Source organism: Polistes fuscatus, unplaced genomic scaffold (assembly GCF_010416935.1).
Source record: "Polistes fuscatus isolate 324 unplaced genomic scaffold, CU_Pfus_HIC Scaffold15, whole genome shotgun sequence".
NCBI lineage: Eukaryota > Metazoa > Arthropoda > Insecta > Hymenoptera > Vespidae > Polistes > Polistes fuscatus.
This window is the reverse complement of record NW_025113053.1, coordinates 513045-540616: the sequence shown is the minus strand read 5'-3', so window position 1 is coordinate 540616 and position 27572 is coordinate 513045. Positions and strand designations below refer to the sequence as shown.

Sequence of the window (27572 nt, the reverse complement as noted above, 5' to 3'; positions counted from 1 at the left end):
TCGGACATTGGTTTTATTAAAATAATGATTTAGACAAAGATAAATGTTAAATGCATAATCTATCAAGTTAATAAAGTTATAAGGATGTACAAAGAATATATGTTTTTATTCAGAAAGTTCATCAATTTTGAAATGTACAAAAAGTTCGCTAAATTTTTATTGCAATTTTCTTTAAGTTGTCATCTTGCACAAATTTAATAAACTGAACGATAGATGGCAACTGGGTAGATATAATCGATCGTTACGCCAACTACGAGTAATAATGTGTATTAATTTGCAATTATTTAAATATTTTAATTGAAGTAATATTTGTTAATTTAAATCATATTTATTTATTATAGATTATTTTTGTTAAAATAAATGTATTTAAAAGCGTTAAAAGATACAAAGTATTCGTATTAACATGAAAATAAGGATTCGCGTGTTGGTAAGATTGAAACTGGCGCGCCGATAACAGCGCCGGAAGCTTTTGGGTTCGAGGCTTCATTGCTTGCGAGTCCGTGGATGTAAACCTTTGTTTTGTACAGAAGTATGGCTGCCATCTTTAGTTTTCGATGGATGTTTTCCGAAGAGATCGTGAATTCTTGTATTTATTCCGGTATTTAATAACGTAATAAAATTTAGTATAGTGAAATAACGTCGTCCACGATGTAAAAAGTGTTTTCTCCTTGATTATTTAAGCTGCCTTGGTGTTAGTTCCGTTAAAAAATGCTTGTGTTTACATCTAAGTTTCGAGTGAGCTTCTGTATTCCTGTCATTATAAGGTAAGCGATGGTTTTTTTTCGATATTTTTAATACTTTAGAACGGTTTAGAAATTGTAATTGCATTATTTCATTATTCGGTATTATTTAATATCACTTTTAAATAGTTTTTTAATTTGGAACATCGAATTTATGACGAAGAATATCTTAGATGATATTAAAATCTTATTTAACGTAATATATTTTTTTACATATCAACGATCAACTATTTATTCATTAGGCATTGTTCGATCTTTTATTATTTGAACCGTTTCTTTATCGGCAACATGCGAACTTTTTTTTAATGCTTTCTATAACCAAAAAAGTTTGAAAGAACGTTAAAATATTAATGTATTAAACTTTTATCGGATAGTTTGTTAAATAAATATTGCAGATTATTATGAAGATAAGATTTCAACAAAATATATCTGTTAATTACGATTTCTATTCCGCAATGGTGGCAACAATGGCTGGTAAAATGGTGAGCGAGGGCAGGTCAACCACATTATATACTTAAAACTTTAAATATTTTCAATGTGTGTACATATTAGAAATAATTATTGTCTATTATGTTATTTATACTAGTATATTTATTCTCAGTTATTTCGGAGTTCTTTCACGCGGATATAATACATTGATAGATTCATTATATCAACTTGTGAGTAATTTTGTGAATTTTCTTTTCTTGAAAGAATATAAAACAGTTGGTTGGATTATTTTTTTATATAAATATTATTCTAGAACAGTTTACAAAGTATAAATTAATTAAATATGTGCGTTAGTGTTACCGTAGTTTCCTTTCATTTCCATTGGAAAAAATATGTAATTTCCTATGGGATAATTATTTCTAATTATATCTTTTGTCTATGTTTTTCACAATGAGTTTATTAATTTACATATATTGAAGTGATGTACTCGTTACTTTACAACATATTGAGCAACATACTTGACATATGAAGTCTTTCAGCTAACCATAGTATATAATGTGGTACATTGTAATGTCATAAAAGGTAAATAGTTTCAGAAACAATAAACATAGGTTATTAAGATTGTAATATTTTTTATTTCAACTCAGTCTAGTCGATCCCAGAAATTATACAATCTGTGCAGTGTTCATTATACTTAATACATAAATTTATTTGTAATGTGTATGTGAGTATTAAAAATATGGAAAGATCATTTTTTATACTTTAAATGTTAAGTAATAAGATGTTTATTTTAAAAAAATTGTTTACTATAACAGCTCGATATTTAGTTACTCTCATACATTTTCAAATACTAATATTCAACAAATGTGAGACGCAATCTGTTACATTAATTGTGATATCAATTAGGTTAATCAAAATCTGTTTAAGTTTCTTAGAAATGCGTATTAACAAGAATTCTAACCTATCTCTTGCTGAAAATTCATATATGATTCCGAAGAGAAGTCGGCGGGAATAAAAAAATTTAACCAGACGGCGCTGTTTTCGCGTTTTAACGGCCATCTTGCCGAACTCCCTTCTTACCCGCCACCTATCTACAACTACTCCTCTTTCCCCTTTTACTTCTTCTTTTCCACAGCTTTCACGCAATCTCTTTTCGTTTCCTCCTCCGATTTTATATTTCTCTATTATTTTATTTTTAATCTCTCTCTCTCTCTCTCTCTCTCCTCTCTCTATTCAATCACTTTTTCCTACGTTCCTAACGTCATTTGTCCTTTCGTATTATTTTCTTCGATGCATCGAAATTTTTCGTTTAAAACTACCTTATTGTTTCTTTTCCTCTTCCTTTTCTTTTGCCCTTCTTACGTTTCACTTAATCTATGTCTCAAAAAAATGTCTTCCCAATTTGAGTTTCCGATCTTTTGTTACGATAGATCAATGAAATACCGACTTACGTAAAAACAACGAGGTATAGTAATATACTTTCTTTTTTCCTTATTTTGCAATATCGTTCAACTTTTTCCTCTTTTCATCATTGTTTATACCGAACAATAAATCATTGATATGGACACATAACTATTGAGATAACAACTACGTACATGTATAGAAGATATGCAAATTAAAAGAATATATACGAAAAACCGAAAAAAAATATGTATTAAGGAACGCAAAGAGGATATTGTATTATATAGTAGATATAAACATACGTTTTCTCTTTTCTATAGATACAATTCAATAGTGTGTCCTATTTTTACGTTTTACGGTTTTTCACAATATCTCTCCTCTCTCTCTCTCTTTCTCTCTCTCTCTCTCTCTCTTTCTCTTTCTCTTTCTCTTTCTTGTTTTCTTTCTCTTTTGCTCTCGCTAGTAGCAGTGGAAATTTAAATCGGTCGTTTTAAAGGATACATCTTCAGAAGAGGCGCGTAGCGCTAGTGGGCGGAGATAGAGGATGTTCCGGAGGGGGAGTGGAAGTGAAGTGCAAAGAGGGGGGAATGCTGCACTTTAACTGGGTGGTGAGAGGAATGGCGGAGCTGAGCGGGGTGGGGGGACTGCGAATGAGGGACGAAGGGGACGGAAAGCGATGAAGGGTAGAAGGGATGGAGCAGTAGGGTAAGGGCAAGGGAGGAGGGAGGTTTGACGCGCTCGGTCCAACGGTGGGTTGGCATTCGCCGGTTGCGAGGTAAAATGGTATCGACCGCAAGAGAGAAGTTCACATGGATTGACGAGCACGCGCGACACACCGAATGCGTGTGATCCATGCGAAAATTTGTAGGCGAAGCAACCAGCAGCAGCCAGAGCAACGGTTTTGTGCTGCACCGGTGGTGCTTTAGGGGAAGCAAAGCGGTCAGAGGGTGGGCGAGGAAAAGAGCCAGGGGCAAGAGAGAGAAATCGAGCATTCGTGTTTGCTTTTGCTGCCCCCGCGGCACTCGGCCTCGACCTAACTCAAAGCAACGACGTTTGTCCCATTGATTCATGTAAATTAATATTATCGCGCCTCTCCTTTGTGTGCATGCCCAGTTCCAATTTATTTTCATTATTATTCGCCGTTTTATGCGCGATTCAAAATTCCCGCTCTTTCTCCCCATCTCTTTTCGTACATACGAATATATATATATACAGATATAGATATAGATATAGGTATAGATAGATAGCGTAGGATTGTTACCACCGTTTCATTTTAAAGATCTCCGGGAGGAAGGTTTCGTTCAGATCTAGTGATGAGATAACTGCTACTGCTTGCGGATCTCGCAGAAGATCTAGCTTTTTTGCGTTTATTATATTGCGCTGATGCGTTTCTTCGAGATGACGTCAGAGCTTATTAATGGTTCGCGCGTTTATTAGAAGAGTAACTTTACGTAGGAGCGCTAATGCATTAAAAGATATGCATTAAGTTTATTGTATCTTAACAAGATAGAAAGATGATCAATTTATCTCGTATGGTTTAGTTTGTTAGCAGCTTGTAATGGGAGATTTTAGAAACGTAACCTTTCAAAGTACATGCATGAAGGATTAGCTCGTGATATATCGTACATAATACTATATTGTAGGATAAATGTCTCGTTTGATAAAGTTAACGAATAATACCGAGCGAATATTCTTTTTATCTTTCATTGTGTTCAACCGTAATCTAATAGGGTCGTTAAGATAAAATAGACACTTGCAATACTTGCTTATCGGTGTTTACAAATGTTCGCGCGCGCGTGTCTCTTTCATGCTTTTTCATTTTACGTAGTTGTTCTATCTTTTAATTTTTCCTTTTTTTCCCCTTCCTTGTTCTACAGAGTTTTAAACAATTTCTAAAAAACGAAATATCATAGGGAATTAGTTATATTAAATAATATATAGAAGTATCTGGAATTGCAATAAAATTTGTGTATATAATAAATGATTGGTAGTAGGAGTAGGAGAAACACAGCAGAAGGAAGGAGAAAACTGCATACGTTCTCTACAAAAAACGCTTGTATATAGGAGGAGAAGTGGGGAGGAGGAGAAGGAGGAGGAGGAGGAAGAAAAATGTTGCACTCGCGAAGAGTTAACCTTGGATGTAATAGCGAAGACTCACCACTACAATGCACTCTCTTGTCCTCTCCTCTCCTCTCCTCTCCTCTCCTCTCCTCTCCTCTCCTTCCACCTTTCCACTGAAACACCCACGTAACCTGCGCCTGCGAATTTGCTTTCTCGATGGAGGACAGGTAATCTCAACCTCTGTCTCTTTCATGTTACGGCTCCTTTACAATTTTCACGACACGCGTATTTATACTCGATTATTTTCTTTTCTCGGTTTCCTTTTCTCATCCGTAATTTTCTCTTTCTATAAAGAATTGTTGAAATCAATGAACCTTTTATGCCTTCATAATGCTACATTCGTTCCTCTCAGTTCGTTTCCTCCATTCCTGCGGTCTGCTCGCATTCCTAAATAGTTAATTCATAGAACCCGCAGTCAAAAACCGTCCGTTCCCTGCGGTACGATGATGAATGACGTTAGAGTATAGTAATTCAACATCAATAGAAGCAACTTCATTGTCTATGCAAAAGAAAAGGAGAAACGTAAAAGGAATAGAGAGATCAAACAGATTTTTTTTTTTTTTTTTTTTTGTTAAATATCTTATATATGTACACACCAATTACGCGGAATATTAAACGTTGCGATATAAATGAAGCAGTTCATTAACCAATGATGTTTATTTATCCTGATAAAAGTTTTATATAGAGACAAGGATGAGAGAAAGTGTCGATATTTCATAAAGTTTATAAGAAAAGGAAGGGTGCCGTCATCGGTGTAATATCACCGTCCGATGCACAGCATTGCTTCTTTTCGCCATCACCATTCTCTCCTTCAGTATCGTTTCTTTTCGTTTCTTTCTTTCTCTTTTTTTGTTTCCTCCTCCTCCTCTTCATCCTCGCATCCTTCCCCTCTCGGATTACCGCTCTTATAACTCTCTTCTCACTCTCCCTCGCACTCTCTCAGCGCAGCAGCAGCAGCAGCCAAAGAGAGTAAAGAGGATAAGTAAGTTAAAAAGAGAGAGAGCAAGTTCAGTGGAAGAACGAGAGTTAGAGAGAGATAGATAGAGAAAGCAAAGAAAGATACCGGTTATTGGCGGAGACTGGCATATTTCACCGGGTGTCCAGCAATCAGACCTTTGTATACGGCTCACTGCATGTTGCGCGCTCGTGTTCTTCTCCCTCGCTAGAAAGAAAAAGAAAAAGAAAAAAAAGATGGAAGCAAAAAGAAAGAAAGAAAGAGAGAGAGAGCGAGAGCGCGCATTGAAGTTTCCAGCGAAAGGATAAAAAGAAAAATAGTAGGAGGAGGAGGAGGAGCAGGAGAAAGAGGAGGTCGTAGCAAGAAGGGGAAGAAAGCAAGATACCAAACGTTTATTTAACGACGTAGAACTAGCCGCTATGGCCGCTTGGGATAGCTAAATGGGGGTCGGGAGGGGTGGTGGGGGACAGTATGTGGCGCATCGGTTGCGTTAGCTGCGGTTACCATGGGTAATGCTGGGATTGTTGAATACACTCGCTAGTTATCTCTCTCTCTTTCTCTCTTTCTATCTCTTAACGTACAAGAGATATCCATCTAACATATTTGTATGTTCTCCACTGAATGCATGAATGTTATGTTGTGTATAAGTATTTGCGCACGCGTAACTGCTTTTCCAGCGGTACACTCGCGCCTATTTTTTATTACGCCGCATCTTATTTACCTCTTCATGTGCTTTTAAATACTTCTTACTTTTTTCGTTAGGCGGCAAAATACAAATCTACGAGCAACGAATTTAATTAATTACAGTCGGTAAAGAAGAATTCTTTATTTCCGGTTGCGCAATACGCGTAGCCAGTAGTGGCAACGTAATGGTGGGAAATTCGGGATTTCCTTTCTTTTCTTTTCTTTTCTTTTCTTTTCTTTTCTTTTCTTTTCTTTTCCTTTGAAAAAATTAACGTTAAGCGTGTTACTTTTTGTCTTGAGTAATTTCTTTGATATCTATGTGCAAACGTAATTTGTACTAATTTGAACGCAGGCACGTGATAATTTACAGAGTTAATCGCGCAGAGACTATTACATCGGTACAGTTTGTTTATAATCAAGTTGAGCTTACACGTCCAATGGAATGCATCGAGAGGAGTCGTTGTCGTCGTTGTTGTGCGCATGCGCGACTACGGGACGCGAGATCATAACACCATTTTCTTGTAACCACCGTTGTTTCAAAATAAAACAATGACGAGTGGAAGGGAATGGAAGGCTCGACAAAATTTCATACCAATCGATTTTTAATTTCGTATGTCGACTATCGATATTTTTATATCGATTAAACAAATGGCGGGTAATGCTTCGCGATACGAACAAGTTATTCATATTTTTTAAATTCGTTTCCGTATGTTTCAAAAATGTTGCCATATGTTAATTTTGTATTTTTCTTTTTTAAATCTAGTTGCATTTATTGCAGATCAGTTATTGTCACTAATTTTGTTTTTATTCCGTTGTCGTTCTGGGAATTTAATCGATAGCTGCATTTGAATTATTTATTTAGGATACAAAGCGTTGACATAATTAATTAAGAAATATTCAGAAACAATAATAAAGAACGGAAATGTCTTACGATTCATCGAAGTATAATAATCAGTTGGAAAATAATTTTGGTTTGCATCGAATCAATGTTGAGGGTCGAGGTACGCCAAGTAGGTCGCTGTATGAATCCCATTGCTGCCAACTTAGAAGAATACAAGTTGAGAGTCCCCGTGTGCAACGTCGCACGATATCGTCCCGTTGCGCTTCACCGCGGATTTGGGTGGAAGCTTCTTGTTTCGCGCCATTCACTAATGATGAGATTATTAGTTCTGTTTGTTGCAAACTTGAAAAAGCATATTCGAATTTTTCGATTATAAATGGATGACTTTGAAATTCACTGATGATCAAATTTCAACGTAGGATTATTTCCATTTATTTTCATCCAATTCTGTCAATTAATCCAAATACTAGTCATTATTTTTTTTATTTCAAACAAGTACCCCCAATTATTTATTTCAAAATGGCGGCTTGCAATACGAAGAATTCAAATTCGTTGAATCTTTCTTCTTATGTTTCCAATGAAAAAATCGTTTCATCTTCGACGATAATAGATATTTAAAAGGAAGTAGGTATCAAAGATCACTGCTTTAAAGTCTCATAAGTTCTCTTCGAACGTTATAGAATCTACAATTGGCTTGGAATAAGTACCGTGTTTACATGCGCGATATGATTTTCCTTTTATATTTAGAATAGAAGAGATTTTAAATACGAAGTAGAAAATTTGTTTGAATTGAGAGTGGCTGCATGGGCTTGGATTTCAGTGGTATTTTCTGGCATCCGAGGTAATGCAGCAATCATTGGATTTCGTAAGTTCTTCGGTTAAAATTAAGTCGGTCAGTGTGCGATAGAACGCATAACTTTGGTTTAAAGTAACGTTCTCGTTTGCTTTCGTCGATGGTAAACTATAGCAATAACTGCGTCGTAGTTATACTCACGATCTCTTTCTTTCTCTCTCTTTATCTATCTATCTATCTATCTATCTATGTATCTGTTTATCTATATTTTAAGTCGCAGTACAATCGATGATCTATATATACACACATATATATGATTGCTTTTATAGGTAAATACTTTTCTTAGAAGAAGTTGTACGAGTTAAAAAGAATAATAAGCTATACAATATTATCGAAACGAAATATTTAATATTTGAGAAAATAATAAATAAAAAGAATTTGTATCATCTCTCAAAATTAATGACGTAGATAGGAGACAATTATCAATGGAAGGTCGTACCAATCAGAGTAACATAACGTTAGTTTTCTTTTTTTTTTTTTTTTTATTAGCTTTATACATTCTATAATATGTAACATATATGATTGCGTTTCATTGTTTCGTTTAAACAAACTCTTGAAAATGGGAATGATTGTTTAGTCCATTTACGATTTTCTTTGCGCGCAAAAAGCATTTTTTTGGGATCGATAAGTTCAAACGCGGCGCGACTTTCTTGTTTTGAATTATTAAACTTCTTTGTGTGTGGAACCTATTCGTTTCTTTAGCAACCTAAAGATTTTCTAAAGAAGTGTTTCCACTTTGTAAAGTTTTATTCTTGATGTGTATAGCGATATTATTGATGAATCGATATAATAATTGGCCTCTATCATACGTAATAAAAAAATAATTGTATTTTGTTTCAGCTTATGGTCAATAATCCTCAAATAGCAGAATCGAAAAGTTCGTTATTCAAGTCGAAGGTTGTTAAAAAAAGAAAGCCAGACGATCCGCACTTCTTCAAATTTTCATTGAACGTTATCGAAAGGCCTTCAAAACGTCGACCCCATCGGTGATCAAGTTATCCGGGGGTGGCACAGGTGGGAGCGGGGAGGAACTATCCCCAAAACCACCTCCCCCGGTGGTATCCCCAACCGCTGAAAAATGTAGCGAAAGTAATGAAAGTAATGCGAATAAAAAGAAAGATGCAGCAGCAACAGCGGTTGCCTTTGAACGAGGTGCAGCAGCATCAGAAGCCACCATGAGTTTTGTATTACAATTGGGCGCAATGGAAAACAATTCCGGTGAAAAGACAAAAAACGGCAGCGCCACTTCTTCTTCGTCCATGTTAATTGATACCCAAGAATTAACGTCGCCATTAACTATTGGCGTTACTACTACGGCAAATACCTTAGTCGCAATGAACGACGACAATAGCGATAGTAATAATCCCCAAGTACTACAGTGTCTTGAAGTGACAAACGTACCCAAGATAGCAGTAAGCCATTCCTCAATATCGCTATCAAATGTTAAATCGGTAAGTGTTTCGTATCCTGTTAATAAAACTAATAAAGAAGTATCTCAGAGGGTGAGCAGTTCTTCTCAAACGAATACTACACAAGTTTTGACGACTCGCGTGATATCACAAAAATCCCCGTGTACAGCGTATATAAATCAACCTTTAACGTTAAATGCTTCCTCAAATGTCACGCATTTATCAGTCAACTCGCAATCTTTACCCTCGCCCAGTGTCGCACATGTCTATCCTATACAGGCAGCAGCATGTACACAGAACAATCAGCAAGCTAAAACACAAACCTCCGCGTCTGTGACTGATGCTAGTTCGAAAAAGCAACAAGCAACGACGAATGTGCATACGAAATTTCAACAAATCTCGCCCCAACAAATCCTTAATACCGCCACTGTAAAAACTATTACAACGGCTACGAATATTCCTAATATACAAAGGATACAAGTAAAAGGATCTAACCTCAATGGGCAACCTCAGACGGTTAACTTACAGAAAGTTAAAGCTGTAGCAAATCTCAGTAATCCTACTATGGTACAACGTAATACGGTATCGAGGTTACAAGCTATTCAAAAATCCCAAGTACTTGCCTCTACTGCTCAAGGAACGCAATTCACAGTTAATCAAATCTTTAACAATGCTAACTTGCAACGGCTACAAACTGGTACTTCATCGCAAAAGGTCCAATCTATTAATTCGACGAATTCCCCGAAAATATCGCAGGTCTATAATAACCAAAAGACGGCAGGTCAGCAATTGGTAACTAATCATGCAAATCACAAAGTACAGCATCAGCAATATCAGAATAATCAGCAGGTATCACCAGCGTTACAAAAGGTCCAGGGACAGCAACAAAAGTCATTGCCTACTCAAAGACAGAATAATGTTCAAAAGTCTAATAATTCCGTAGGTGGTATACAGAAGTCACAAATTAGTGGACAGATGCAAAATCAACATCAGTCACCACAGTTGCAGAAACAAGTACAACAGTCTCAATCGTCGCAAAATCAAAGATCGCAATCTTCAATTGCGTTGAACAAATCTCAAACTTTGGCGGCTCTCTCTTCGAATCGAGTGCAGACCATAACGAACGTATGTAAGAGTAATAGCGTACCTAATATTTCGAAGGTTCCACATAATTCAAATGCTCCTATTGCGAGCAAGCAACAACAGGGAGGAGCATCGCAATCGCAACAAACGTCGACGCAATTGCAACCACAATTATTACAAACGTCTCAGCAACAACATGTTACACAGAAACAGCAATCAGTTACCTTGACATCACATATTCAAAGAAATCATAATATTACAAATATACATCAGAAGGTGTCTACTATAACCACGATACCGAATAATCATAAAACTCAAACTATAGTAAATTCAAAGATGCAACAACAGCAACAGCAACAACAACAACAACAACAACAAATGGTTATGAGAGTAGGTGTATCCAAAAATCAAGCGCAAAACTTGCAGCAAGGAAATTTAAAAACTATTCCACAAAAGATAACAAATACCATAAAATCTCCCAATTCTCAGAATTCTATTCAACAATCTTTACACCGAAATAATAATTCTCAACCAGTTAAAATCATACAACAGCAACAGAATGTAATTGGTCCACAAAATACCCAAAAACAACCTGGTTGTATTAAAACTATTCCACCTCAGAAACCTGCTCAAAGGAATCATACCCAGAAAGCGTCAGGATTTAAAAGCTCTTCAAATAATGTTACTACGATAAAGAATCAAGGATTGATGACATCGGTATCGCAGAAAACGAGTATAAAAACGTTACTTCCTCAACAGACTGTTATGCAAAATATGTTAGTGCATAAGAGTTCTCCTATTAAAGTTCAGCAACAAGCTATGCAACAGAAACAACTTATTATGGCATCGCAATATTCGCAACAAGGTAGAACGCAAACTGGACAAATAAAAACTTTGCTCTCTACAACAAATACAGAAGTAAATGAAGATTTAGATAACAAGTAATTACTTCATCATTTTGTATTATTTGTATAAAATATAAAATTTATCTAGATTAATCTAATGGAATAATTTATTGCATTTTAGAATGGAAGCAGATTCGTGCAAATTTAAAGTAGAAGAGATACAGAAAACACCACCAAAATCTCCAGTTAGAAGAATGCCCTTACCTTACGAGGTAATATTAGGCCAATTAATTATGAAACGTACGAAAGTAGTAGGAATAATCGGACGTTTCATACTGCAAACTTAATAATATATCAGGAGATTTCGTGAAAGATGTTTTTAAACAGTACAATTAGAAATTTGATTTTATATGAAAAGTAGAGAACGTTTGTGCATAGATTTTTTTTCGCGATGTTCGATGAGAACAGGGGTGGAGGAGATTATTCACTCGCCACCACGTAAAAAAAATCTCCAGGAAAAAATGCAATTAGTGTGCTGTCTAACTGAATTTATTTTTGACTGACTTAATGGAGCCGACTCAACGCAAAAAAGTGCCGTGATGCCGATGCCAATGCCCTGTACACGTTATTCTAGTATGACAATCGTGACGGAAATTAGGCGAAAATCACTTGGACGGATCTGAAAAAACAATGATCGGTTAAACGATCAGTCGATGATTCGCTTTCGAGCGGGCAGAGTGTTAGGGTCTGGTCTCCTTTCCGAAACAAATATTAATAAATAATTTCATTTGACTTTAACAATTTATTATCTAATTGTAGTGTCTCCAGTTTGTTCTACAAGACCATAATTATGGTGCACCACCACCGCGGACACCGCCACCTCCTTCACCACCTCCTCATCCTAAACAGCAGGCCATTAACGGAGCAGGAAGTTCTACCACTACTTCTCAACATTCTTATATATATGGACAAGGTAAAATTTGAAAAAATTAGAAATAACTAATAAAGTTTACGCGTGTCTATTTCTAAGCACAAACGTTATTTATTACATTTTTTTATAGTAATGATTATGGTCGTATATTATTAAATCTTTTTATGTTTTTTTCTTTTTTATTTTTTAGTTGTAAATAATAGCAGTAATGTGGAGGATGATGCAGCTAGTGCAATCAGCAGTGAACCCGGACGTGAAGTAGAACCGGAAGGTGAAGAAACAGAAACTGCTGCTGAGGGTGAAGGTGATGACGAGGATAGTGTTACTAGATGTATATGGTAAAAGAATTTTTTAATATATATAAATATTTATTATATAATAAATAATATATAAATATAAAAATTTACTTTTGCTTATTAATTTTCAGTGATTTTGAACACGATGATGGATACATGATATGCTGCGATCGTTGCTTGTACGTTTAAACAATTTATTATTCCTAATTGTATATTAGTTTTTTATTAAAAATAAAATATGCATAAGACCGTATATTTATATAAAAAATGAATTTGTAATCTTACAGAGTTTGGCAGCACGTGGACTGCATGGGGATAGATCGTTCTAACATTCCTGATGAATATCTTTGTGAAATTTGTAAACCACGACGCGTTGATAGACAAAGGGCACGTACTTTGCAAATGCGTAAACGCGAAGAATTGTTAAATTCGGATAGTTCATCCGAGACGTCGTCGTCAAGTTCGGTAGACACCGATATCGGTGTTAATTCAACGCAAAAGAAACGATTGCATCATCAAGTTTCCAGACGAAAATCAGATCCTCCACCGCAAGTAAGAAGACTGAATAACAACAACAACAACAATAATAATAATGTAGGAAAGAGACAAAGAAGAGATTCGAATCCAAGACAGTCTAGTGCGGTACGAAAGAAAGAGGCTACGAAACGAGGTCCAGGAAAACGTAAGACTAAAAGAAGAGGAAGCGCAGATGAAAAGGAAGAAGAATTTCTAGATCCATGGGGGAGTTCAAACATGACTCCGCTCAGACAGTGGATAGAAAGATACGAAGAAGCAGTGACCAATCATTATAGTCCTGAATTAAGAGCTAGAATATCTAGTATAAAGGTCAATGGTACTCATTGTGATTTGAGACAAAGTAATATGAATGTTATTGCCACTGGTAAATGCAGACTCAATGTGCACAGCAACAACTTAAGAGTAAGTATATATATTATTTAGCATGTTATTTCTTTATCTCTTTTTTTTTTTTTTCTTTTTTTATGAACTCGATAATTAATTAATAAGAATTTTATTGTTTTACTATTCCACATTATTATCTTAGAAGGGATGTTAAATAATCGTTTTTATGTATAACAGTTTTTGGCGGCAACTATGTATCTACCGCCAAATACTCCGGTTGTTGAATTACGTGGAAAATATATGCTAAGTACGCAACATAGACCGTCTCATCCTCAAGGTAGACAGCATGCTCAAAGACCAGGGCCTTTTGTATTCTTTTATCGGTTACCACGGGATGGTACCGAAGTATGCGTAGATACTAGAACATATGGAAACGATGCCAGATTCGTGAGGCGTAGCTGTAAACCTAATGCAGAAATAAAACATTGTATAGAAAAAGGAACATTGCATTTGTATATTGTCACAAGTATGGCAATCGAAAAGAATGCTGAAATCACTATTAGGCATGAGTCACACGATTTGTTATTGTCACCTAATCCCAATTCCCCAGTGATACCGGTGACTTGTGCATGTAATAATACAAGGGAATGCCAATTTACAACAACAAATCAATTTAATAGAAGAGGTAGTAATGGGACTGTGGTAGAAAATGCTGAGTAAGTATATATAGTATAATATTAATAGAGATTTATTGGATATTAAATATAATTATTACTATTGCCATATTATTGTTAATATTATTATTGTTTTTGTTTTTTATAGTGGTAGAGAAAGAAGGCGACGAGGTAGACGCAACACAATATGCGAAGATAGCGATTCGGTACCTACAGTTTCCAGTACATCAACAACAGTTCCTTCAACGACACAAGTGCCGACGACGGCAACACCCGTAACAGCACCGCCTAAAAAGACTATTGCAACTAGTAGTACTACGACCGTTACACGTCAACTACCTAAAGAAGAAACTACAATAACAACACAACAACAGCAACCGCTACCACAATCATCCCAAACTTCTCCTGCTTTACCGCAGCCAACCGTACAAGAGATGAAAAAGGATAAGAAGAAGATGACAAGGGAGGAAAGAAAAATGGAAGCCATTATGAAAGCTTTTGAGAGACTTGAAAAAGCAGAACAAAGAAAGCAGGAAGTTCAAGCAAGGAATGCGCAAAGAAAGGAGTCGGGTGGTACGCACAGCGACAACGAGGACAACAATCATAATTCTGTCGTTTTACAAGCCAAGACAAAACAGCAAAATTCTGAAAGAACATTACGACGAAAAAAGAGGAAGGGTCGTGCAAGGACTTCCTCGCAATCCCAAAGTACTAGGAGGACACGATTAAATTCCGCGGATTCTGACGTATCGTCAGGCGACGAGAGTAATTCTATGCAATCACCTCCGCTTGCTACTCAAAATCGTTCGTCAATCGGGGATGCATCATATTCTGTACATTTAAATACACCAGCAAAAAATGGAAACGATAGTTTTACGACCACTGGTACATCAGCAGGAGGAGGTGGAGGAGGAGGAGGAGGAGGAGCAGCAGCAGCAGCAGCAACAGCAGCAGGAGGAGGACATCAAGGAATACAGACGGCCGCCGGTCTGTTACTAGCTTTAGCTAATTCAAATACACCTGGTCCAAGTTCTCCACCTTTACAGCAACCAACACCTGTTAAAAGTCCTACATGTGATAGCGGTGCAAGCAGTAGTTCTCAAAGTTCAACTCCGTCCACACCGTTATCTTCGGCATGTTTACTTGTTGCAGCAGCGGTCGGGCCCTTAGCTCCTGGTTTTAAATTTCCAAAAACTAAAAAAGTTATGATGAATGAATGGTTGAAGGAATCGCCAGACCCACCTCAAACTAATATACCTCAAGTCACGCCAATAACTTCTATATCATCTACTTCTTTGCAAAACTCTGTTGTCAATCCTCTCTGTAGGTCATCAGAGTTTTCATTACCCAATGATCCATCCGCTGAATTTTTAACTCAAAGTTATGCGGCCAAGAGTCTAGCCACACTTGTTCAAGCTGCTAATTCTGTTTCCGGTATATGCGATTCTCCACCACAACGAAAACAAATGATTACAGGAAGCAATGCTTGTCCTGTTTCAACTGGATCTGCAAAAAAGAGATGGTTGAGGCAAGCTATTTCCGAAGAATGTGACTCGCCAAACAGTCGGCCTGAAAGTCCTCCCCCTAGCGAAAGGGTGGCACCACCTAAAAAAAGGAGAATAGCTAGGGAAAGTTTATCTTCTGATAATTATACACCACCAACTACACCAACGATGTTGCTTCCAGAAGTTGTTTCAACTAATAATAGATCTTTATGTAACAACGAAGTAAGTTACATTCATATTTGTTGAATTAATTAACATTTGTTTGAAATTTTCAATTAGGCTTAATCATACTATTATAGAATATTATAATCTACTAACTAAAGTAATATTATTTTGTAGGAATATCATTTTATTGAACACCCCCAATCACCAACAATGGAACATAATGGTGAACAACACGATGAATCCGAATTCGCAAGTGAAAAAAATGTACAAAATAGCATTAACAAATCAGAAATAACGTGCAATCGCGACAAACTTTCGAATAACAATCTCAGTGCTGAAGTAAATATTAAGTGTGAAAAAAATGAAGAAATAAAAGAATTCATTAAGATCGAAGAAACAGGATCTGTGAAAGAAGATAGAATTTCTATAAAAGAAGAATCATACGTAAACAGCGAAGTATTCGATGCCAATGTTAATTCAAAAGTAGAACCCCACTTGTCTCCTACGGGGTTGATTAAAAATGAAGAAAAAATTGCTAAGCCTGAGACGACGATGATGCATGATTTTCAAGTGCAACAAAATGCGCTAATAAAAAAGGAAGATATTGTAAAAGAAGAAATAATTGAGAAGGGAACGGTCGAAATAATTGATCAAAACGAACCCGACACGGAAATGGAAGATTTTAGTTCGCCTAATGTTGCGATGGAATCCGACGCAATTTTAAATCAGCGCGTAGCTGAAATGAGATTAGAATTTGGTGGGAGTATAGCAGACATCGTGAACATTTCTAACGAGCAACGTGAAAAATCTGCCGACGAGGATGATAAGCAGATGGAAATTAATAAAGATTCGGAAATGAGATCGGAGGATAATACCTCGATCGACGAATTTGACGTAGAAGCACAAATGAAAAGAATAACCGGAGACGATGGTAACGATTACAAAGAAAAAGTAGATACGAGCTCGGAAAAGGATAAAAGTATGGATGGTATAGAAGGACTTATGGAAAGTTCGAAAGAAGATTCCGAATCCGAAGATAATAGGGATATGGATGACGGACATGTATATTGCGAACCATTTAAATTATTCGCCGCATCTAATGAAGACAATTTCCTAGAATATAAGAGTAAATCTTCCGAATTAAGAAATCTTAACGTGGAAGAAGTTAAAATAAATATTAAACCTAATAACAATGAATCTCAAAAAATAGAACAAGCATCTTCCTCTTTCGTTATATCATCCGAAGAATCTATTTTTGAATCAACTTCCTCAAACATGGATACGGAATCTGTTCTCGAACCTCCTTTCCAATCAATACCACCGTTGAGCGAAAGAATTCGAAAAAAAACTGATCCCCCTAGTAACACTAAAACTCAGTTAAATTTCGAAGCCGCTATCATCGAATCCACGATCGATATGGAAGCTGAAGAGGAATGTAAAAATGGTGACGATAAATCAATGCTGTTGTCGACAGTTTTACGAGAATTATTAGAGGCTAAACTTGAAGATGAATTATCCGACGAATCTACAAATAAAGTTGATAATGAGGATACTACCACCTCGTACAAAGATATCAGATCACTTTCACCTGAAAATACAGGAGAAGTTAAAGATTCGCCGATGAAATGTAAAAACAATAAAGAAACACATTTGGATGAAGTTTCTGTTAAACAAAATGACATACAGCCAAAAGAAATAAAAAGATTGAAAGATCCTAGAACAGTTGTACCAAATAATATGATAGCACCGTCTCCTTCTACAAATGCTCCTCTGCCAGTCAAGCGCAAGGTTAGAACGGTAGGATTATAGTAGATTTTCTGTTTGCACCCCTTTTTTTTTATTCTTGTATTATTTATATATATATTTATATATATATGTATATATATGTATTTTTTTTTTTACGTGTATTTTGTTCACAGTAAAATATTGAGAATTTATTCGAAGATTGATAAACTGAAAAAACGATATTACATTTGTTATTGGTTTGGCAGCTATCAATATCCGAATATCGAAAACGCAAACAACAATCGACTGGTACACCTCCAGAACCGGAGCCATCTAATGATGTTTCTACGATAGAAAAGGATAAAGCAAGAGGTAGATCAGATAGCGCAAGCAGTGGGACTTCATCTCTTAGTTCCGACGAAGAAGGTTCTAAAATTTCCCTTGATTTACCAGGGATTACTGCATTACCACTTTTCACTAATGCTGAAAATGATGAAAAGAAAGGTAATAACGAGCATCCAGATTCTTACATTGTACACAATTCCTGTTAATCTGCAGTCATCAATATCAACTTTAGAGTATGTATTTTTTTAATAGTTATAAGTTTTCTTAGGCTATCAATGTATAAACAAAAAAAAAAGAAAAAGAAAGAAAGAAACTAAAAACTTTGAGACCATATGGATTAGTCAAATTATCAAATAGAAATTTGTATCTATTGCATTTTATTTCTAAATTATGAATCATCAAAGGATAGTAAAAAATCATGCACGTTATAACCCGAAGTTACTCATATTTCTTAGTGTATATCTAATAAATATATTTATATTTATATTTAGGTAGCGAAGAAGGTACTATTGGTTGGTCCGCAGCACCAACATTGGTTGAACGTCAAAGAGAAAATTTAACGGAACGATTAAAGCGTGAATTTGGGTTATTTCTTAGTGATGACGAAGAAGAAAGAGCTCGCAAACATGGTAAGCAAAAAGATCGACATTTTAAATCGATAAAGCTAACGTAAAATATTATTTAATAGACATTCGTACGATGTTTCTTTTTTGTTCTTGTTATTTTTGTCTCCAATTGTAGGTTTAACAGCAGAAGCAATTTTAAAAGCTCGTAGGACATCACCGCCATACTCTTTAATTCCCACTACATCTCCTACGTTTCCTTTACCACAGTTACCACCTCAGCCCTATATACCACCACCGGGATCTTCAACTATACATTATCCTCAGTTCCAGGCTAATAAGTCCTGTCCTGCTCAGTATTCCAATTTTAGTGCACCGCAAACAACATTGCAAACAGTATACCCAAATGTAACTGCTCAAGGAACTGTCAACAAACCGGTACAATTTTTGGTACCTCAAGCAGCATCTCAAGCTCCACCGGGTTCAAATCCATATCCTCCGCAATTTATTCCAACGACTACAACGACAGTGCCAATTTCCAAATTTTCTTCAGCGACTTCGACGTCCGGAACTACTCCTCATGTATTTTCAACTTCAGGTCAAACGCAGAAACCTTTTTTCCATCATCCTGCACCAAGGTCGTAACTGGTATTAACGGTAGTACTTTTTTTAAATTTTTAGTTAAAATGTGATGATAAATAATTATCATTCATGCTGCTCGCTCTCTCTCGCTCTTTCTCTTTCTCTCTTTTTGTCTTTCTTTCTTTCTTTCTTTCTTTCTTTCTTTCTCTTTTTCTGCTGATATATGGCGAACACTGATGCAATTAAGACAAATTTGCAGCTATTAAAAATTAATATAAACATCACATTCGGAATATACTCGTAAAAGTCACAATTTCTTCTAATTACTATTTATTTTAAATAATTTGTATTCGCGAATACATGTGCATATATATATATATATATAATATGTAATATATATATACATGCATACGCGTATATTAGTAGCATAATTCATTCTACAAATTACATTGTATTATATACGTAGAAATTGAAGAAAAAAAAAAAATTAATAATAATAACGACATATGTATAGGATGTGCGAACATCTGAAGTTAAGAAATATGAGACTTGTTAACGTAGGTACTACTATACGCTTTTAGAATTTTCATGCGCAGAAATATACTGGGAGGTAAAATTCGATGGTTTTCAAAATATTCAACAGGTTTCTGTGGCCTATGGCAATAGTTAAGTATTTTCGAGACATAGTCGTATGCATTTTAGATAGTATATGTTTGAAACCTGTTGATATAAATATATATTTAGCATCTCTTACTTGTAATAGATGAAGAGAAAAAAAAAAAAAAAAAAAAGAAAGAAAAGTGTATTCCAATGTATGCACTTTTTATACCACCAAAATGGTGCCGTAAAGTGTTTATACGTAGCATTAATCCAATTTTGATAATATTTAAAAAGTTAGAATCTCTTTTAAATGGATGATAAATCAAAGATCCGTTGATCGAAATCTTTAAGAACAGTTATCATCGTCACATATATATAACGTGCACTTATGAGTCTGCATTATTCAATTAAAATTGTATATATTACTTGCATATATATGCATAATATTATAATAATATAAATCTTTATTTAATCGTAATTGTTAGATTAACCCATAGACTTCTAATAACACATAATTAATACCTTGTGCTGTGTTGTTGTGCTACTTCAAAAGCCAGTACTCTCTGTGTCCAGATTTCTCTATATTTTATATTTCATCAATGTAAAATTCTTAGATAATTAGTTATAATAAATACGTTGAAATTTCATTTCAAGAGAGTTCATTTATATTATTGAAAATAATATATTCGATATGAAATATTTGTTTATAAATTTAATCAGTTTTTTCCTTTTGTTTTCTTTTTTTTTTAATGACATTCGCATTTTATTTAGGCATAAATATTCTCATAAATTTTGTTATAGCTTTTATATTTTATGGCACATGTCTATTTGTGTAAAGGCCTTAAAGAAGAAGAAGAAGAAAAAACAAAAAAGAATATTGTTAATATTATAAAAAAAAAACAAGGCCTTAGATACTAAGTATTTCTAAATTAATATATTTCAAACATGACATGATTGTTTTATATGTTAATAAGTCTAAAGATAACACGTTTGTCTTGATTAATAGAATGATGTTTTATACAAAAGTTCTAAGTCCTTGTTATATATCGGTTGTTTCCTTCACAATAATATATAGATATATATCATACCTATACAAAGAAAAGGTGCTTACTTATTTTAATTTTTACGGCGAATCAATAAAACACAAACGTTTAGTTGTTGTATTTCAATTTAGAAAAGATTGACGAAAACAATTTATAGAAAAACAAGGTTTTTAAATTTTGGGATAATTAATATCCTAAAATTTAATGCTCACATCTAAGTACAAAGCTGAGAATAAGCAGGAGAAAATTTCTGACAAAAAAAATTAACAATGAATTACAGTAATTAAGAAGATTAAAACATTTGTAGGCGCTATTCTATAAAAAGAAATCGTTGTATAATTTTTGTTTAATGTTTATAGGATTTTTCAAAGATAAAATTGTATCTTTTAATGTAACTAATTTTATTTTTCCTGTAGTCTTTCGATGCGTTTTCAATGGAATTGTATATAACTGTGCAATTCTGTGTGTTTAAAAAACCTATACAAAAAAATAATGGATACTTAGTGGAACAAATAAATATGTAATTAATTAGCTCCTAACATAAAATAATTTCATTTAGAAATGTAAATTATGTATCGAATATTATTAATATATCTATTCTAGTGTACACACATCAATGTAATTAAATAAGTGTACAAAGCTTCGTATAAATTTGGCTCATTCGTAATTGTGTATATATATTATATAACTGTATTACTAGTTATTATATTTAAACGTATATCAAATTATTATTTTTTAAATTTCATTTATCTAATTTTCTGATAATTTAAACTAATATTAATAATGTACTATTTTAATTTAATATTATTCATTTTCATTAGAGAGTAAAAAAAGTTATATTTAAAGACACAACGAAAATTATTCATGATTTACATATGTAACAATGTATCGATATGCGCTTGTCATAAAGTTATGGAATGCCTCGAGTCATAAATGCGGATAAGCAAATTAATTCTAATACCACAGTACCAGTGATTATTTTAGTCAAATTATATAAATGCTTATGTTTTATTTTTCGGTTAAACATTCATTTCTTGAAAATGTTGCGATATGATTAGATTATTAATGACAAATTACACACATGCGTTTTACCAAATTTAATAGAAATGCTAAAACTCAAATTATCTTTATATTATTATTATGGTCTTTTACTTAATAATTTTGAGAAAAAAATCGAACAATTAACGAATCAGAAATAAAGAAGAAAAAAAAACAAAAGAGAATTGTCAAGAAAAAAATAGTAAGCAATTGTAAGAATTAATACGCATATAGGAAAAAAAATACACTTCCTGAAGAATTTTTTACCATCAGATTTTAAGCATATATCAAAGTTTGGAGATCTGTGATTAGCAAATAAGAGGTAAAAATTGAGTTGAAATATTTATGTGTACTATCTAATGAAAGTACTTTATCAAATTCCTAATTGCGTATGGATCTCTTATCTCTACAAAAAGAATATTCCCCCCCGTTTATATTATGTTTGGCTGCGATTTAAGAGTCAAAACAAACATATTTTTGGCATTTGGTATTCCCTTATACTTTAGCCAATATTTTGTAATAAAATTAGTACCATAAGATGCAAATATCACAGGTGGTGTGCATATATACAAATGTGTGTGTACATCTATACATATATACATATATATATAAGTGTACAGTTTTTATGTTCTCCACCTGAGTATATACGAGAAATGAAGAAAAAAAAAAAGAAAGTGTAAATACTTTTGTAAGATAAATTTAAGGTATCGATGTTTCACTTAAAAAAAAAAAAAATCTTGTACCTTCTTTAAGCTCAGAAAGAAAAAATAACAAAAATATGATTGGTGTATGCGGTCGCTTTGAAATTCTATCTGATTTTCTGATATAGCCTTGCTATATACTAATATATTTGTATAGTGATAATAGCAAAGAAGTAGGACAGCGATTAAAATAAATTTGTTATTAAGTACATTTTCTAATAGAATAGTTCGTTAGAATAATCGTTTAAATGTTGTACATAAAAGAAATCACACAGCAATTATTACATATTGGCATATATATATATATGTGTGTGTGTATATATATATATATATATGTACGTGTGTATATGTATATGTATATATATATACATACATAGTCTTATAATAATTTCAGAACACATAATTTTTTTATTTGCGATTTATTGTTACTTGTATGTGCCTAGTTATAGCCATGTTACATTACTACGTACACTGTATGATAATTTAATCAATACTATCAATTAATAAATGTAACAAGTTCTTGGATATCAAACTTGATATGATATATATATAGATATATATATATCTATATGTACAACATATGTACAAACATATATATATATATATATTACATATTATGGCATAACATGTAAAGAGCTCATATTTAGGCATACATGAAATTTAATAAATCGAAATACATTTTACGAATTAATTACTCTCTATGATAAATGTTAAATGATACTTTAATCTTCTCTCATATCCAATGAAAAAAACGTTAACTGTTATTACAAAAGTTTTTCCTAAAAATTCCTCTTCTAATTTAAGACTAATTGAAACTTCTAATTTAATGTTTAGATAATGGGAAATGAAAAAATCGTTAACACGTTGACTGCCATGTAGGTCATCGGTGACCTCAACACGACTAAAATAATACAAAATAATAATTAGAGTAAATATCGATACTGATAAATTTTTAAATAATACCATTGTTTTTATACGGGTTTGAAGAAAATAATGACATACAGAACATGCAGAAATAATTTTATTAATACAAGGAAAATATGCATGATATTTAACGACGTTTTTCCTGTACCAATTGCTCGATAAAATAGAATCTTTATCATCGGAAAATTTAACTAAATGCATCGTTAATTTTATCCTAAAATCGGGAATAAAAATATTTGTTGACTTATATATATATACTTGTTTGTATGACCGCCATTTAATTTACAACACAAGTAATCAGTAAAAGTTCTATTGCCAATTTCCTATATTATATTTTATGATTTTTCGCAGTAGTAAATTATAAGCAGTCATTTGATCAAACAAATCAACTACAGATTTAAATAAATTCTAATTTACTACCATTTTTTGATAGTTTGAAACAACTGATAATTGCAAAAATGGTTTACAACGTCTCGGGGGTCATTGGCGACCCCCGCCACGAAAAATGCATTAAACATAATTATACAACTCCCTTTATTTGGTGTAATAAAAAAATGTCAACAAAATATGCATCCCATAATAAAAAAAATGCATCTAGGCGCCATGGGGAAAATCACGTGAAATGCGCCTTACAGTCAACGTGTTAAAGAAGTCGATAATAAAGACCAATTGATGTCAAATGAAATACACGTTGCATTAAATATTATAAATTGTAGTTAATGTCGTGCGCGAAGCTGATAGTTACATAAAATCATTGAAGTAACGTGTGCAAAAAAGGGTATCGTACTATATATCTACGTACAAGAAGATAAATGGTATATCTCACGTTGGTTGGCAAAATATTTTCGTTAAAAACATTTGATTAATTTTGATTAAAATACCAAATGGAGATAAGAAATATATATAGAAAAGTTAATATTTTTAATTAATTGTTTGTACGTATATAATAACAAGATGATAAGAAGAGACATGGAAAAAATAATAATTATCTATGTAACATTGTCGAACGCAAACGGAAGTTCCATTTAAAATTGAAATCGTTTAACCCGCTGCTTCGTATACTGCAATTTGATTGATCAAAGGGATCTGACGTCATCGTTGATAAGCTGCGCAATTGGAGGAGAAAAACAGCGGGCGTCTGCTGTGACAGTCGCATTCAGAAGCGTCCGACGCGGCGGTGGTGATCAGCAATCCCAAGCAATGGCCTTGTCGTCTCAGTCTCAGCTGGATGCAACAGCTGTAGAAAATTTTCGGGAGTATTTAAGAATACCATCGGTCCAACCGGACATTAATTACGGTGAGTAATACTACTATTTACGTTTATACTAATTATTTAGATTCGATGAAACGTCCCTTCATTTTAATTTCCTTCTTTGTTTTACGAAAGTTCAACGCGAATCGTGTAGGAATGATAAATGTATTGCAAATTGTGTCCCTACCTCTCGGTGTGTGGTTACTACGTGAATGGGGTCGATGAACGATGCGTTTCCTCTCAAACGAAATTACATTTTTATTAATTCTATTGAAACACGTATTCCAGACTTTTACGTGCCATCCTATCGATTACATTACATTCTAACATCCAATTCTACCGACCCATTTCTAACCGGTATTTTTGAATCCGGCGAAACGGCGTAGCGTCTCAGACGCTATCGAGCCATTGTATATGCCCCACCCAACACACAATTTTATTTCTATTTTTATATTTTTCGAGCTCAGAGGATCCCCGCTAAGTATACGATAGTTTTTCAAACGTATCCTTCGTTCGTTACTTATCCAAAAATCATCGTACTTTTCAACGAACGCAACGAAAGACCAGCCGAGGAGGTAAATCTTCCATTCATCATCGAAATTCTAATTTTATTTTAATCATTCTTATCTTCATTTTCTCTTATTTATAATTCAGATTTGTTCGTTCATGTCATACAGATAACAGAATGACATTTATTCCTTATATCTTCTTTTATTTTTGTTAAAAATATACCGTGAATGTATAATGAAAAGGTAATCTTAATGATAAAATTCTTCAAAACATACCCAAATGTAATCTTCGAATAAATAGCGATAAGATAGTCATTGTCTTCCATGAATTATTTATTTTCTATCAATCATGTCCCTTGTAAATTTTATCAGCTGTTGCTCATGAAAAGATAACTTTTTTCCTTATATAACTTTGTCAACCGTACAGTACTGAGGTTATTTAATTTCCTACCAAATGAACAAGTCAAAATTAGTGCGACAGAGATATTTCAGTTCTTGTTAGATTAACATATACGAATATATATTAATTACAGATGCTTGCGTCGAATTCTTACACAAGCAGGCAAAGTCTCTCGACTTGCCGGTCAAAGTATATCATGTACATCCAGGAAAACCCATCGTGGTTCTCACATGGTTGGGTACGGAGCCAACTGAACCAGCTATTCTCTTGAACAGTCATATGGACGTAGTGCCTGTCTTTGAAGTAAGTAATATAATTTGCGCAAAAATATTATGAAATTACGAAGTCCCTTAACTGATTGACTGTCCCTTTAAATTTGTGAATCAATATGATTATTGAACGATTGTTTACTAATTAAATAAATGCATTTTTTTAGGATAAATGGACATATCCACCATTCAGCGCTCATATGGACGAACATGGAAACATCTATGCACGTGGTAGTCAAGATATGAAATGCGTCGGAATACAGTATCTGGAAGCTATAAGACGTATGAAAATGTCTAATCAACGCTTCAAGAGAACTATTCATATATCCTTCGTACCCGATGAAGAAATTGGTGGTAAACTTGGTATGAAGGAGTTCGTTCACACCAATGATTTCAAGGCTTTGAATATTGGTTTTGCGCTCGACGAAGGAGTCGCTTCTCCTACCGATACATTCTTCATGTTCAATGGCGAAAGATCTATTTGGCATGTAGAAGTACATTGTACTGGAAATCCAGGACACGGATCCTTGTTATTAGATAATACTGCTGGAGAAAAAATACGAGTTATAATTAATCGATTTATGGACTTAAGAGCATTGGAAAAAGAAAAATTAAAAGACACTGAGAAATATCAAATAGGTGATGTTACGACGATTAATCTGACTCAATTGAAGGTATACGGCAAAGTATTCTGTTTCTCATTCATGTTTTGCTCATTTATATTAAAGAAATAATTAAACAATTACTATATTTAATTATTAGTAGTATTCGATATATATATTTAGAGTATTTTATTTGATTCTTAATTATCTAATCAATATTTTTATATTTACATGTCTTTTACATTAGGATTTTTACGATTCTTGTAAGTATTTAATGTATATTGAGTATTTGTATTGATTATTTTCCGTATTGTTTTACATATGTATCTGTAGTTTTTCTTTTCTTTTCATGTGTCATCTTACATTTATTTTACATTATGAAATAGTTACTAATTAAATATGTTTCTTTTGCAGGGTGGAGTACAAACAAACGTTATACCAAACGAATTGATCGCTATGTTCGATGTAAGACTTGATCCATCCGTCGATCATGACGAATTTGAAGCTAAGATCAAGAAATGGTGCGAAGAAGCCGGAGAAGGTGTATTTTACACGTTTGAACAAAAAAATCCAAAAATTGAGAACACCAAATTGGATGACACTAATCCATTTTGGATTGCATTTAAAAGAACATGCGATAGCTTGGATATAAAACTAAAAATAGGTATTTTCCCGGGTGGAACTGACAGTCGTTATGTAAGATCTGTACGTATACAAATTTTGTTAATAAAAATTAATAATTCAAAGTACACACATTTCTAAAAAGAATATAAAGAGAGATATATTAAATCGTTTTATTTTTACAGGTCGGTATACCAGCAATTTGTTTCTCGCCAATGAATAATACAAAAATACTTCTTCACGACCATGATGAATATTTAAACAAAGACATATTTTTACGGGGTATACAAATATATATGAAAATAATACCAGCAGTTGCAAATGTTTAAGTGCAATATCAAACAATTAAACAATATAATAAGGTCGCTGAACTACATTCGCGATATATAACAAAAGTGCAATAACAAGTTACCATATATATATATATATATATATATATATATATATATATATATTACCATTATATATATTACCATTATATATATATATATATATATATATATATATAATAGTACAAGTTTATTATTATATTATATATTTTGTTATGCATACGAAAGCAGAAAATATTTTATTCATACATAAAATTAAGAAACATGAGAGATCAA

General features: G+C 33.5%; 2 protein-coding genes and 1 long non-coding RNA gene across 7 annotated transcripts; 2 read left to right on the top strand and 1 right to left on the bottom strand.

Annotated features, from left to right (window-relative positions):
- Positions 1-514: 514 nt before the first annotated feature.
- On the top strand, positions 515-20255 carry LOC122514609. Of its 5 annotated transcripts, none has more exons than XM_043631540.1 (13): positions 515-764; positions 8865-11457; positions 11543-11633; positions 12181-12334; positions 12483-12630; positions 12720-12767; positions 12876-13527; positions 13687-14165; positions 14272-15850; positions 15968-17581; positions 17785-18022; positions 18355-18492; positions 18605-20255. In XM_043631540.1, exons 2-13 carry the CDS (start codon positions 9200-9202, stop codon positions 19069-19071), a joined length of 7866 nt encoding a protein of 2621 aa, XP_043487475.1. In that variant the 5' UTR covers positions 515-764; positions 8865-9199; the 3' UTR covers positions 19072-20255. The 5 variants fall into 5 exon arrangements, with proteins under 5 accessions (XP_043487475.1, XP_043487473.1, XP_043487476.1 ...); XM_043631538.1 differs by having other exon boundaries at positions 15968-17590; XM_043631539.1 differs by lacking the exon at positions 515-764 and adding an exon at positions 5586-5673 and having other exon boundaries at positions 15968-17590.
- LOC122514611 lies at positions 4952-5374 on the bottom strand. The gene is made up of 2 exons (XR_006303094.1): positions 5288-5374; positions 4952-5190 (listed from the first exon to the last, which is right to left on the bottom strand). It is a non-coding gene; the product is annotated as an uncharacterized LOC122514611 (long non-coding RNA).
- Positions 20256-24448: 4193 nt separating the features above from the next.
- Positions 24449-27343, top strand: LOC122514608 (aminoacylase-1-like). The gene is made up of 5 exons (XM_043631537.1): positions 24449-24611; positions 25609-25778; positions 25912-26418; positions 26761-27051; positions 27153-27343. Exons 1-5 carry the CDS (start codon positions 24515-24517, stop codon positions 27294-27296), a joined length of 1209 nt encoding a protein of 402 aa, XP_043487472.1. The 5' UTR covers positions 24449-24514; the 3' UTR covers positions 27297-27343.
- The last annotated feature ends 229 nt before the right edge of the window (positions 27344-27572 follow it).

Coding starts and splice junctions, on each gene's coding strand:
- LOC122514609 (XM_043631538.1), top strand. CDS start 9,200: ATGAGTTTTGTATTACAATTGGGCGCAATGGAAAACAATTCCGGTGAA. Junction 18,023..18,354: donor TGAAAATGATGAAAAGAAAG/GTAATAACGAGC, acceptor ATTTATATTTAG/GTAGCGAAGAAGGTACTATT. Junction 18,493..18,604: donor AGAAAGAGCTCGCAAACATG/GTAAGCAAAAAG, acceptor CTCCAATTGTAG/GTTTAACAGCAGAAGCAATT.
- LOC122514608 (XM_043631537.1), top strand. CDS start 24,515: ATGGCCTTGTCGTCTCAGTCTCAGCTGGATGCAACAGCTGTAGAAAAT. Junction 24,612..25,608: donor CCAACCGGACATTAATTACG/GTGAGTAATACT, acceptor TATTAATTACAG/ATGCTTGCGTCGAATTCTTA. Junction 26,419..26,760: donor TTAATCTGACTCAATTGAAG/GTATACGGCAAA, acceptor TTTCTTTTGCAG/GGTGGAGTACAAACAAACGT.